The 14,365-nt window shown below is 48.5% G+C and overlaps 2 protein-coding genes across 3 annotated transcripts; both read left to right on the top strand.

The window, feature by feature from the left end:
- Positions 1 to 1,848: 1,848 nt before the first annotated feature.
- On the top strand, positions 1,849 to 8,724 carry LOC109774158 (putative disease resistance protein RGA3). Of its 2 annotated transcripts, XM_040396390.3 has the most exons (5): positions 1,864 to 1,977; positions 2,050 to 2,399; positions 2,780 to 3,898; positions 6,067 to 8,153; positions 8,380 to 8,724. In XM_040396390.3, the coding sequence occupies exons 2-4, from the start codon at positions 2,109 to 2,111 to the stop codon at positions 8,071 to 8,073; spliced, it is 3,417 nt and encodes a 1,138-aa protein (XP_040252324.1). In that variant the 5' UTR covers positions 1,864 to 1,977; positions 2,050 to 2,108; the 3' UTR covers positions 8,074 to 8,153; positions 8,380 to 8,724. The 2 variants fall into 2 exon arrangements, with proteins under 2 accessions (XP_045087672.1, XP_040252324.1); XM_045231737.2 differs by having other exon boundaries at positions 1,849 to 2,399.
- A 2,569-nt stretch (positions 8,725 to 11,293) lies between these two features.
- LOC109774172 (glucan endo-1,3-beta-glucosidase 14) lies at positions 11,294 to 13,598 on the top strand. The gene is made up of 2 exons (XM_020332887.4): positions 11,294 to 12,591; positions 13,329 to 13,598. Exons 1-2 carry the CDS (start codon positions 11,374 to 11,376, stop codon positions 13,398 to 13,400), a joined length of 1,290 nt encoding a protein of 429 aa, XP_020188476.1. The 5' UTR covers positions 11,294 to 11,373; the 3' UTR covers positions 13,401 to 13,598.
- Positions 13,599 to 14,365: the final 767 nt, after the last annotated feature.

The following is a 14,365-nucleotide window of genomic DNA, read 5'->3' on the forward strand; positions in this document are numbered from 1 at the left end:
CTGCCATTTTTACACACGCTAGTGGGCTGGCCCGACTACTCCAGACCATTCAGCGAGAGATCGCTACGTCTCACGTAAGGCGAGACATAGCTCTCGCGAAGCAAGACATAGGCGTTCCGGAGGAAAACGGGAAGCTCCCGAAGGTGTTGGGCCTCATTTGTTTGGCTCATAGGACGGGCCCTTTAGTCCATGACTTTGTTTCAATTTTTCAGGAAAAAATGTATATTGGTTTTGTAAAAAAGGTAAAATGTATTTTGATTAGCATTTTTCCTAAAATGGTTTGTAAATATATTGCAGAAATGAGGGAACTAAGCATGTGTGCAAATGGTCGTCATGTACTTTAAAAGGTTAGTGTACATAAAAAGTATATTCGTGTATGAAATTTTGCACAAATAAAAAATTATTTTTAATTATACGCATTATGTGAATTAAAATGTTCATCATACATTTAGAAACTATATTTTATTCTAAATAATTGATTTGTAAAAAATGAAACAAAAATAAGTTTAAAAAAGAAATCATTTTCGTATATGGAAAGTAAAACCTAAGTAGAAATAGAAGGTAAAATAAAACGAGGCTTGTGGTCTCGTGGATTCATCATAAGTGAAGAAGGTACAGTGTGGCTATTCTAGCGTGTGGTTTCCCAAAAAAAAATGATGAAGGTGTTGTGGCTTTCCAACTTCACATGAATCCGCTTCACATAGTGTGGCAGAGTGCTTTGTGCAAAAATCACGATGAATTTCACACCCTTCGCCGGAGTTTCACGAGTAAATCAAGGGAATTGCAAGTAGATCATAGTCAACTTCGGATCGAAATGCCTCTTATATTGACTTACACTATTACGAGCCTGAATCAAGCGTGTGTGCGCGCAAACAATCACTCTAATCAAGCATACACATACCCCGCAAAAAAAAAATCAAGCACACACATGATAGTTTGCTCTTTAAAGTGATAGTTTAGGAATAAAGATTCACAACCTGAGTAGAACTTGGGATACAATCATACAAGAAGAGGGAGTGGGTGAGATGTGGAAGAAAGCAGAAGGTGAGATTGAAAGTACAAGATGTGGGGTGTTCATCCCAGCCGTTGCCTTCGATAATTCCTCAGCCGGTCTAGGCATGGCAACGCGGTGGCTCTGGAGTTTTAGGGTGTCAACTCACGTCATTTGGGTGACATAATTATTGGCTCCTTTGGTTGCAGTCTCGGGCTGGTTTATGTTGGTGATGTATCAGCCACTTTGTTTTATTAACCCATTTTCCTTTTAAAAAATTTAAAATATCTCACTTTTTTAGCGCGTTGATTAATACTTGTTGACTTTATTTTTGAGGATAGTTTTTTTGAGGGGATTTTTTTAGGATAGTTGATGGATACTTCTCCTGGACCTCACATTCCCACGCAGCATCGGTTGACTTGTCGCCTCCTCATTAAAAAAAAGCACCACTTGACTAGTCGTCTCCCTCATACATTAAAAAAAAAAAGAAACTTGACTTTGGTTCTGCCTCCGCTGCAGAGGTGACAGTATCATCCTGGTCCCCAACAGGACCCTGATCTTCATCCCCGCTGCAGCAGATCGGCCGGGGGCCCTCCTCCCGGCGACGATGCTTCCTCCGTCTCCGTCTCCAAACCTATGTACTACGGGACTGAATCCCCGCCCCGGCCGCAGATCCGCGTTCACGCGGGGAAGAGAGGCACACTTGGGTTGGGTGCTCCCGGTCAAAGAAAGAGACAACTCCGGCGAATCTTTCTTCCCCTCTCGCGCTCACACTCGACCACATCCAGTCCACACCTCGTCGCCGTCGCCGTCGCCGTCGGCACTTATCAGGCCGCGAGTCTGCAACCACTCGATTCAGAGAATGAAAAGAAGAATCTGCCCCCCTTCTTCATTGTGCCTATCTCTTCTTCCCCGCAAGCGCTGTATCCTCCTTGCTTCCCGGTCACCGGCGGCGACGGAGTCCCTTGCAGACGGCGTTGATACAGGCCAGTCTCTTTCTCCCCCTCTACGATCCTCTCCGGCGACCTCTGCCTCACCGACTCCTTCCTCTGCACTAGGCTGTGAGAACCGCGCGTCAGTGTTATCGGTGTCCCCGTAAGATCCGCCCGGGCCAGCAATGGCGGCAGCGGCAGCCGTCGTCGGGGGCATGGTCGCCTCGGGCGTCATCAAGGTGGTGATAAAACAGATCGGATCCGCCATCGGCGGCAAGATCAAGCTGCACAAGAACCTGAAGAAAGATCTGCAGAAGATGAAGATGACGCTGGAGTCGGTGGAGGCCGCGCTCAGCGACGCCGAGAGGCGCTCCATCAACGACAGCTCGGCGCTGCTGTGGGTGAACCGGCTCAAGGCCGCCATGTATGACATCTCCGACATGCTCGACGATTTCGAATCTGACACACAGTCCCGGGTATGTTCATTTGGTTGCCATCAATCTGGATCTGAATGTTGTTGCTCTTTTTCCCCTGGGATATGAGAGACTGATGGACCTGAATATGTCTAGATGATGAATTTGAACTGATGGATCAGGTAAATTATGTACTGAATAAATTCATCATCCTAAAAATCTGAATCCATATAGTGAAGTAAATTATCTAGATGAATTTGAATTTATTTAGATATCCTGTTCTGCTACACGGATAAGACCATACTTGTTACTATGTGAATTTAAATTATCTACATGCGCTTTTCTTGATTTAAAGTGCAACAGCATCTCATAAGATTACCACCACGTGTATGTACTTTTCATGTCTTCAATGGTACTGACAGATCAAGTCATTCCTCTTGCAGGTCGGAGCTATGAGGAAGAAGATCAGTATGCCGGACAAGATGAAAAAGATGCAAAAGCGTCTACAGAAGATAACAGAAGACCATCAGAACTATCGTCTTCTGCCAGAAACTCGCAGCAATGAGCCACAACTTCCTGATATCCGGGAAAATGCAGGGACTATGGTGGAAGCAGAAATCATCGGGAGGGCCGAGGAAAAACTGGAAATCTTGGCTCGATTATCTGGGAGCACCACTGAACATACCACCTTTGTTCCCATATGGGGCTTGGGAGGAATTGGAAAGTCCACCTTGGCAAGATTGGTTTACAATCATCCTGAGTTTGAAAAACACTCTCGGGTATGGGTCTATGTTTCCCAGATATTTGACTTGAAAAAAATTGGCAACACTATAATATCACAACTATCAAGACAACAGAGCCAGCAGATACTTGATCTGCACAGTATTAACATTCGCCTTCAAGAGCTACTTGCTGAGAAGAAGAATGCTTTGATCATTCTGGATGACCTGTGGGAGAAGCGTCCTTCTCAACTAGAAGAATTAAAGTCTATGCTGAAGCAGAGTAAGGGGTGCAAGGTGATGGTTGTAGTTACCACACGTGATGAAGGGATTGCAAATGAAATCTCCACTGTGCAGCCTTACAAATTACCTCAATTGTCAGATGAGATGTGCTGGGAAATAATGAGCCAAAAGAGTAAATTCGAAACAAGGGACGACAAAGAACGGTTGGAGCCGATTGGAAGGGATATTGCAAAAAAGTGCAAAGGCGTAGCTTTAGCTGCTCAATCACTTGGACACATTTTGAGGTCCAAGTCGTATGGAGAATGGAATTCGGTCAGAACCAATCATATCTGGAATCTATCTACTTCTACAGATGCATCATCTAGTCATGAAGTGCTTGGATCCTTGTTGTTAAGCTACAACTTGATGCCTCCATATTTAAAGTCGTGCTTTGCTTATTGTGCAATCTTTCCAAAGGGCCACATAATGATTAAAGATGAGTTAATTCATCAATGGATTGCTCTTGGATTCATGGAGCCATCTAGTATATTCTCTTATTGGCAACTCGGTGAGAGTTACATTATGCAGCTTCTGGAGATGTCATTTCTTCAACATTCAAAGGTGAGCAGATTAATTCATACCTTCACATTTAATTGTGATATTATTTTATTTTATTAATGTATTGCACAATTCGGATATGATGTGGATTTCTTCATTGGGAAATAAGTTAGCACACAGATGTTGAGTCAAAAGATGGAAGTTAGATGTTCATGTGCACTAACTGTGGAATAAGCAGTGGTAATGATGGGGAATGGGCACGGAATTCACGACCGTCCGTCACCTTCGTGTGACGCGGTGTGAGCAGAGTCAAGGAAGACAAGACTCAGACTGTCACCGTGTGGATGGTCGCTGTTGGGGATGTTTCCCACGGATGAGACCCGGCGTCGTGAGACCCAGCCCCGAGCTTGGTAGTACTGAAACGTGCTTGGGTCACACTACTTCCGAGCCTCAGAGAGGAATCGAAACAAGACCAAGGACTCAAACGAGACCCGGCCCATGGCTGCCGGCTCATGCATGAGTACTGTGGGCCGACTCACAGGGAGGCCCAAGATGTTTTCCTGACTTGGATGTCGTGGTATTCTCACGGCAGATGCCATGGGATGGCTAATTGAGAGTGGCTGGGGCCAGAGGAGGTCGGTGGGTTTCGGAAGCGAGGTTGGGGACAAGCGGTGCGAGACACACGATGTACCCAGGTTCGGGACCCTCCGAGGGAGGTAACACCCCTCGTCCTACTGGATCGACTATGAAGGATCACGAGGGCTACAATGGTGCTCCTGGAATTATTCTTGGTGGAGGAGGAACGAGCTACCTATCTTCCTTGCCTCGGGCGAGTGTGTGTGTGAGGGTGTAGAATGAGCCGACCCCTACTGGGCGGTTCCTGGAAGGTCTTATAGCCCGACCTCCCAGGTTAGAAGCAATAAACTAAAGGGGGATGGGGCCCCATTGTCATCGTCTCCAGCCGGCAATGGAGCCCGCCGGGTGCTCGACATTGGCACTTCGTCCGCCGCGTCATGGAGTGGTTGGTACTGTGTAGCTACGGTGTCGGGCCACGCTGACGTCGGTCGCCCCGGTTAGCGGTCCTACGCACACTGTAGCCACGCCCTCTCCGGCCAGTGGCACTGTAGCCACGCTCTCCCCTACGTGGGAGAGGTCCTGTCGGACGGTTCGACGGGACGACACTGACTCCGCCGGCCTGCGGCCAGCCGACCCAATCGCGGCGCCGTGGCCAGCTGGCTTGCGACGGGGAAGCCGGCTGGAGGGCCAGGCGGACTAAGGGACGTTGGCCGCCCCGATGTTTTGAAAAGTGGACTTGTGCGTTTGAGCCTACCTGGGGTCATCCCTCCAACGGTAGTTCCCGAAGCTGTTGAGGCCTGGCGGCTCGAAGCGGCGGGCCTCGGCAGCTTATTCCCCCCTGGAGATGGTGGATTCAGCCGAGCGCGGATGCGGCCGGCTCTGCATCCCCAGCAGGAGACCGGCCCGGCGCCGCAAACTTCGATTGCGGGCGACCAGGCTGCCTCGGCGTCCGACCGGAGGGGAAAACGAACGGTCTGGCCGGCTCGCGCCCGCCGACACAAAAAGGTGCGCCCGCCGCAGGCCGAGGGCACGCCACGTGTTGCCCTACGGCGGGCAGAGCCCTGCCAGGCCACGCGCGCAACGGGACGTTGCCGTGAACCGGGCCTGCCAAGCCGCAGCCTCGGCCCACGAGCGGGATCTGTTGTGGCCGCGCTCGACGATTGGGCTCCCCGAGGCTTTTAAAGTACCCGTGTATCACGTAGGGGAGTGGGGTCGTGGGTGCAAACGATCCCACTCCCCTACAATCCCCTCAGGTGGTTTAAATGGAGGGGAGGGGGAGCAGCCGACGTTTGTGTTAGAATGCTCTCTAAACTAACATTTTGTTCATATAGTCCAATTTGTACAAGACACATGTAATAATTTGGAGTTCAAGTTCTTATTTTACTTCTCACTCGTGTGTAGTTTTATAATATGAACGGCATTAGATGATAATTGCATTAGATTAGACTAAAATTTTGTTGATGATTAAGTCATTACGAAGTAAGCAATAGGTTAGATGGAAAAAGCAGTAGACTGAACTCTGAATTGCAAACCCAGATTAACATCCGGTTAGTTATCCTCTAATTATTCGTTCCAGCCAATTGTGCATAGCCTATCCTTGCATCAGTAGTAAAAATTTAAGTGCAAGTCTTACACCCTTGTATATTATCGTGCAGGCTATTGTTGAATGGTACGACATAGACAATATTGTCACACTGTTCACAATGCATGACCTCGTGTATGACCTCGCAAGGTCAGTCATGGCTGACGAATTTAATTTGGCGGGCCCCAACTGCCGCTATGCATGGAACATAGATTCCGCGAAGCCACTAAAGTCATCGACGACTTCACCTGAAAAGATAAGGACGCTAAATATTGTGGGCGATGAAACCTCATGGCCGTCATGGTACAAGTTCCATCGTGATGCAATTGCACCAGCAAAGTACGTTCGCGTCTTGCATTCATCAGTCAGTTCAAATAGATTGGTTGCTTCTATTGGTCAACTGAAGCAGTTGAGGTATCTTAGTGCTCCAAATATCCGTGGTCGAGTGGATCTCGGGTGTATCGGTATGCTTCAAAAATTGAATTATCTCAACCTTCATAATTGTCAGGAATTGTCAGCATTGCCAGAGTCAATTAGTGAAATGGAAGGTCTGATGTATCTTAACTTATCAGATTGTGAAAATCTGAAAGAACTCCCAAATTCGTTTGCGAATCTCAAAGAGTTGGTATATCTGAACTTATCAAACAGTGATAATGTTATAGGATTACCCGAAGCTTTGGCTAACCTTACCAAACTCCAACAATTAGAATTAACAGCATGTGAAAATCTCAGAGGGCGTCCAGAAGTCATCACCAATCTCACCGAACTCCGCAATCTGAGGCTATCAAGGTGCATGCATCATATATTTGACAGCTCATCAACAGTTCAAACCGAGAGTTTCATTGACAGTATCTGTAGGCTTCCCAATATGGAGCACCTGGACCTGTCTTTTAATGGCCATCCTCTTATTAGTATACCAGAAAGTGCTAGCTGCCTCCGGAAGCTGGTACTTCACGGGTGCCGCCAAGTTGCCAGGCTTCCAGAATGTGTGGCTAAAATGGACCGTCAAAGCCTTTTTGGCTTGTTGCCACTATTTTCTGTAACTACCGATGATGGTAAATGTTACAGCAACCTTGGCTTTCTTGAGCATGTAAATCCTCACAAGCTGAACATCAAGAAACTTGAAAATGTGAAGTCCCCAGAAGAGGCACGGAGTGTAAGACTGATTGAAAAACATAGGATTGAAGAAATGTCATTAATGTGGAACCCACAAGCTGAGAGATCTGTGGATGACATGGAGTTGCTGAGGGAGCTAGTGCCACCAACCACTTTGCAAAAGTTTGAGATATATGGTTATATTAGTGCCAGCTTTCCAGACTGGGTAATGAGTATTGGCAATTATCTCCCTAATCTTGACCGAATGGAGATGTATGGTTTGCCCAACTGCAAAAGCCTTCCACCTCTCGCCCAACTACCACCAAACCTCCGGGTGCTTACTCTGGAAGAAATGGAAAGCCTGGAAGAATGGAACACAACATACTGTAGCGGTGAGGATGGTGTGAATGAGCTCATGTTCTGTAAGCTTGAGCAAGTGAACATACATTTTTGCCCCAAGTTGAGGATAACACCACACCTTCCTAGAGCTGCATCTTGGAGTATACGCGGAAGTGATAATGTGCTCATATCATGGGCAGGGAGTGTGTCACACAATGATGCTTCCTCATCTTTTTCAGGAGTATCTACTACTCTGATAGTTGGAAGAAGCAAGGTGCCTCTGCACCAGTGGAGATTGCTTCACCATATACCTGCCCTCATTGCTTTGCACAGCTATAATTGCTGGGATTTGACAAGCTCGCCAGAGATCACCTTTGCCCATTCAAAACTGTCGGAATGGGTAGGAGAGTTGGCATCTGTTCAGCAACTGACGATAAACCGATGCATGACGCTAGAGGAATTGCCCGGTAACATGAGGCAACTCAAACAGCTGCAATCATTAAAACTAAATATCTGTTGTAGCTTGAGACAGCTGCCGCTGTGGTTAGGAGAACTTACCTCTCTCAAGAAACTTATAATTTGTAGCTGTTTTGCTATCACGATCTGCCAGACAGCATACAACAGCTCACAAACCTCCAAGAATTAAACGTTAGCTACTGCGGTAACTTAGAGCAGTGGTGTGAAGCAGAGGAGAACAAGCCGAAGCTTGCTCACATAGAACAAAAGGTATGTGCCCTGCCATACATATTTGTTATGTATGTATTCCTATTAACTTTGCACTTCGAAAGAACGTATTCCATCATCAGCAGTACCACATCTTTTTTTTCTGCTCCTCACTTCATTGATGATATTGTTCTAAATAGAAACATCTTGATATTCCATGCCCTTTGCCTCGCGATTCTTCCTTTTTGCCCAATTGATAATATTGACTTCCTACATTTTATATTGGCAGAGGACCTATTTCCCCCTGAGGACAGCTGCCATTCCTGCCAGCCGCCGATGGTCCCCACTACGGTGGCCCTTGCTGCGAACGAAAATAAGAAAGTGATGCTGGAGAAAAGAAAGCGGAGGCGCGAATCAGGAGTTCAGGACTTAGGCTGCTCGATCGAGTCGGTTGAGCCCACGTCCATCTGAATGAAAACTTCGTAGTAATTACTACCATGTGGTTCCAATCTACTCCTGGCATGCACTAAATGTACACTCCCTGAATTATTGCATGTTACCTTCGTCAGCAGATATTCGTCAATATTGTGCTACTTTGTTATCTGCTTCCCTTGACAAAGAAAATGTGGTCCACTCACTCGGAAAGAGTGCTTCTCCTTTGGTTTTCCTGACTATGCATGTTGGTAATAGTCTGAACCCTTACACTGACAATCCCATCTTCAGTGCAATGTATTCTTTCTGGTCTTATTGGATTATAGAGCAATAATGAAACCTAGTTAAGCCTACATGGCGTGACAGGGTTTTAAGCATAGGTATATAAAGCAGGCCTGAAACAAGGGCAGTCCTCAGCTTAGTGTCTGCAGATACCCTGCTTTCAGTCCGCATAACTCTGGGTCGTTATCTTCGTCCACGTTACCGCAACCAAATCAGCATGAGGTTCAGTGGGACGTCTAAAGTGGGGTACATCTAAAACGTCGCACTGAACCTCGCGGAAGCGTCCATCGGGTGGACCGAGACCGGTGCATCTTATTCGGTTGCATATATTGGGGTAGATTGATAAGAAGGGTGTTTTTTGCTCTGCTGCTCTTTGGAGTATTATTTGGACTTTACAGAACCATCTTTGCCTTCAGGGGCGTCCGTCTCCTTGGTGAAATCTGAACTGCGTCCTGGGGAGGATGGACTGTACTGTACCTGCATCAAAGGAGGATCTTCACCTTTCTCGGTCTGTGGTGTTGCTGTTGATGAGATGCCTGCTGCTCCTAGGCCATCCAAGAGAACTGCTGAGGATCACCCGGGGTTTTGTTCAACCGGTGGGCAGATGCGTCGGACGAGCAACGGCGGCAGTAACTGGTTCCTTTTCTCGCAAAAAAGAAGAAGAAGGAAAAACACTGGCTAGTTCCTGCGCCAAGAAGAAAAGGAAGTCTCTCACCTTTGGCCACCAAGGATTCATTGCTTTGCACTCGCTCCATCTCGACGCTCGACCAATGGCCGCTCTTTCTCTCTTCCAAAGAGAGACCAGACATATTCCAGCCACATCAAACCCACCGTGATCAGCTTCAGGTCACCTGCGTCCACGCAGTAGCCTTCTTTTGACATTACCTACGGCAAAAGCGATCGGGGGAAATGGTTAGCCAAAGCAAGGGAGCTAGCTACGCTCCGCAGTGCACCGTTGATCGATCGCTTTGAATTAAAGTGGCCACCGGGCTCATGTACTACTACTGTGCGCTGATGCTTTGCCTTCTTTTCGAGCCATCTATGCTTTGGTAGTGCTATCTCCCTAGATAGATAACCTATTGAAGCGAAAGATGTCGCTGTTGGCTCCCTCCAATTGGGTTCAATCAAACTTCTTTCACTCGAGTCACTGTCAAGGTGCAATGTCGTCCTGCGTGCGTGGAGAGATAATTTGCGTGCCGACTTTGGGTTGCTGCATGCATGTGTTTCATTCAGGTCGGCGCAATGGATGCGCTAAGCTTGAGCCAGACAAGTAGCTGAATTCAGCAGCATGCAGTAGCTAGCTAGAGTTTCTTTATCTGGACAGCGTATGAAACTATGAACTCAAAAACAGAACACGCGTTCATTGAGATCTGTCTGAATATGTTAGGCGCTTATCGTTGACCAGCTAGTTTGATTGTCTGCGGGAAGATAGCAGAGCAGAATGAAAGTGCAAACTTCTCAGGGAAAGAACATATGCCAAAGACGGATGCTGTTCCTGTTGCTGCATCACGGATTAGAATTGATCCACGTGAACGGGTCATGTGCACAAGCTCTACTAGACCAGTTTTCGAATGACATGAGTCACTTACACTTTTTACCCCGCGGGATTCACTTTGCTTATGGCTTTTATTAGGGATTTCTGCAAGATACTCCTTTTAAGCGAGTTTGTTCGAGTTTTTTTTTCCTCTTTTAAAGTTTTGCCTCATTCCATCGGATGGGTCCCATTGTCAGTCTCACACGGCGCGCCGAGTAAGCCCTAGATCACATGAACAATCCTCCTGGGCACTGGAGATGTGGCAAACTACGCAGAGCAACCTAGTTAAGCCAAAACGGTTTCCGCGACTTGTACCACAACTCTTCATCAAAGCCGTCTCATCGTGCAACATGCGGTAGCCTTTTGCATTGTGTTTTGTGTTTTGTGTGTGTGTGTATGTGGGGGCTAATACGGCTAACATCCCTATTTTTTGGGGCATACACATTGCACAACAAAGTGGCAAGGGGCGAACAATTTCTCGTCGATATATCCGGGTGGTGTTTGCTTCTCTAGTCCTAGGACTTTTTCTAGTCCCTAGGACTTTTTAAAAAAGACTCTCAAGGAGATGTTTCTAAGGATTTTTAACAAAAAGTCCCAAAAAAGTCTCACTCTGTTTGGTTTGCTAGGGACCTTTTCTAGTCCCAACACAAAAAAGTCCCTGAAAACAAAGTGTCATTCAAATGTAGTACCTTTTTTCAGAAAAGGGGACCAAAATATTGCTTTGTCTCGTATTGGAACTCCGACTCCGACACCACTTTGACCAATTTCAACGCCGAGCTGTCCATCTCCAGACTGTAAATAAGCCTCGTGATTCGTGCACACGAGACCCCACACGAAATCTCAACCGGATCTTCGGTCTTGTACGGCCCTGATGGAAGCGACCAGCCTGCCAACGGCACCTTCTCAGAGAGACACAAAAACAGCTCCCATATAAAGCGCGCGATTCCCATTCTCCTACGGTGCTGTCAGTTCACTCCCGGGCTCCCGGCCTTGTCAGACAGCTCCACCACATTCGTACTCCCGCTCCCCGCTCCGATGGCGCTCCGGCACCTGCTCGCCGTTGCCGTCGCCGCGCTTGCATTGGACGTGGCGGCGGCCAGCGGAGGTTCCGCGGCGCTCGGGGTGAACTACGGCCAGGTGGCCGACAACCTGCCGTCGCCGCAGGCGGCGGCCGTGCTCCTCCGCGCGCTGAACGCCAGCAAGGTCAAGCTGTACGACGCGGACGCGCGCGTGCTGAGCGCGTTCGCCGGCTCCGGCGTGGACTTCACCGTGGGGCTGCCCGACAACATGGTCCCGCGCCTGGCGTCCGACCCGTCCGCGGCCGCGGCCTGGGTCCGCGCCAACATCCTCCCGCACCTCCCGGCGGCGTCCATCACCGCGGTCACCGTCGGCAACGAGGTGCTGACAGGCTCCGACGCCACCATGCTGCGCTCCCTCCTCCCAGCCATGCAGTCGCTCCACGCGGCGCTGGCCGCGTGCAACCTCACCTCCCGCGTCGCGGTCACCACCGCGCACTCCCTCGCCGTGCTCTCCTCCTCCTTCCCGCCCTCCTCCGCGTCCTTCCGGCGCGACCTCCTCCCCTACATCACGCCGCTCCTCGCCTTCCTCGCCAAGACCGGCTCGCCGTTCCTCGTGAACGCGTACCCCTACTTCGCGTACAAGGCCGACCCGGGCACGGTGGACCTGGACTACGTGCTGTTCGAGCCGAGCGCGGCCGCCGTGGTGGACTCCGCCACGGGGCTGCGGTACGGCAACATGCTGCACGCGCAGGTGGACGCCGTGCGCACGGCCATCTGCGCCGCCGACTACGGGCGTGCGGTGGAGATCCGGGTGTCGGAGACCGGGTGGCCGTCGCAGGGGGACGGCGACGAGGCCGGCGCCACGCCGCAGAACGCGGCCAGGTACAACGGGAACCTGATGCGGCTGGTGGCGCAGGGGAAGGGCACGCCGGCGGCGCCCGGGGAGCCGCTGCAGGTGTACGTGTTCGCGCTGTTCAACGAGGACCAGAAGCCCGGACCGGCGTCGGAGCGGCACTACGGCCTGTTCAAGCCGGACGGCACGCCCGCCTACGACGTCGGCGTCAAGGCGCCCACGATCAAAGGCTTGAAGGGGAGCGGCAATGGGGACGGCGGCGGCAGCGGCAATGGCACGGATAGTGGCGTCGGCATGGTGGTGGGGGAAGGGCCCGCCGGGACGGACGGGTTCGCCGTCGGCCCGGGCGGACTCTACACCATTTCTGATGCGACGCGCAAGGTACGTGATTACACGTCGTAATGCATTAACTTGTGTTAACTGACTTAAAAAAAACATTTGTACTCCCTTCGTTCCTAAATATTTGTCTTTCTAGAGATTTCAACAAGTGACTACATACGGAGCAAAATGAGTGAATCTACACTCTAAAATATGTTTATATACATCCGTATGTGTTAGACCATTTGAAATCTCTAAAAAGACAAATATTTAGGAACGGAGGAAGTATTAACTAAATTCGATATATAAAAGCAAGTATAATTTTGATAATGTTAGCTTTTCTGGCTAGTGTAGCTCACTCTTTGAGGATACAATGGACTCTCCTGAATAATAATTACTGACAAAGAAGCTACTCCAATCAGTGCTAGATACATCCGTTTGAAAGACAAATAATATGGATCGAATGGAGTACTATAGCCTGATATTTTTGGTTAGTATGTGAAGTTAGCAATATACAAATTTGAATATTTGATTTCAGAAATTAAGATGCCATGAAAAATTTGTTTACACATACGAAAGCAAACGGGATAGATAGATCTAGTCATCCAGTGTGCAACCAATCATGCTGGGCACCAAGTAAAGTTGCATTGCATGCCGTGTGCTAGCTAGGCCAGCATACCAGAGCAGTGGAATTTATGCTAGCCCTCCTTTACAAGCAATGCTTTTGTTTTCCACTTTGGAATCATGTAGACATATCTCACTTTACTCCATGTTGATGCTCCTGCTTTCGTTATACATAGGTGAGGAGGTGGCGGTGGACGGAAAGCTTGGTGGCTATGGCCGCCGTTCTGGCCATGGTGTCGTGGTCATGACTCTGTCGAGACGAAGACGTATGTATGTAGAGAGAGACACGTGCTGCAGATTGCGCACAGGCTATATATTGATTCATTGAATTTTTCTTCTTCTTGTTTATTTGTCCGGCCAGCCAGTATGTATGATTGGTCTTCCCGTGTTGTAGCTGTGTAGAAGAGAGAAAGACACTGATATATATACCACACGTTGGTTGATGCCATTGCTCCACTGATCGGATTCATGTCCGGTCTATTTTAGCATATATGATAGATTTGCCTCATGAGATTCAGATTGAATTTGCGACACTTTATCAGAAATTACACTAAAATATCTCATTTGAGAAAAATTCTTCAAGTTTGTATGCCTTTAAAGTTCTAGTTTGACCAGTTCCTATCAGTTCGGTCCCACGAGTCAGCCTCCACATCGGAGGTGCATTCCTCCTGGCTCCGTCGACCAGCAAATGTTGTCGCAGGCAACCCTAACAAAGCCACATTGGCTACCCTAACTAGGGCTGCCTCGGCAATCAAAGGCTTTGAGTTGGAATTTTGCTTCTTTCTATTCTGATTGCAGGACATTGGTCGAAGCTGCGGAAGCGAGGAACCATCTTTTCAAATCAAGCCGGTGCTTGCTGATTTCTCCAACGCCACTTCAAGTCTTAGCTCCTTCAAGTGAAACACATCCCTAGATCCCAGAATCCCCTTACTCATGCACTTGCTAAGAAAGCTTTCTCAAACATATCTTCTCCTACTTTTTTTTGCGGGTGAAAAGGGATTATTATTGATCACTCAGGAGCCCGTTCATTCTTACAATGGTCAGGGATATCACCTGGACCTAAACCCAGCCACACGACGGTGCATTCAGTTCTACCAAAGGAAGTAAGGTAATGGCTTATGCCATTCTGTTCTCTACGTACATGCACTAGCTTAACTAATCTCCCTTCTCCCATGAGCCTCTTAATCTGGTCCGCAAGCATGGAGTAACAGGA

Source organism: Aegilops tauschii, chromosome 7 (genome assembly GCF_002575655.3).
Source record: "Aegilops tauschii subsp. strangulata cultivar AL8/78 chromosome 7, Aet v6.0, whole genome shotgun sequence".
Taxonomy (NCBI): Eukaryota; Viridiplantae; Streptophyta; class Magnoliopsida; order Poales; family Poaceae; genus Aegilops; species Aegilops tauschii.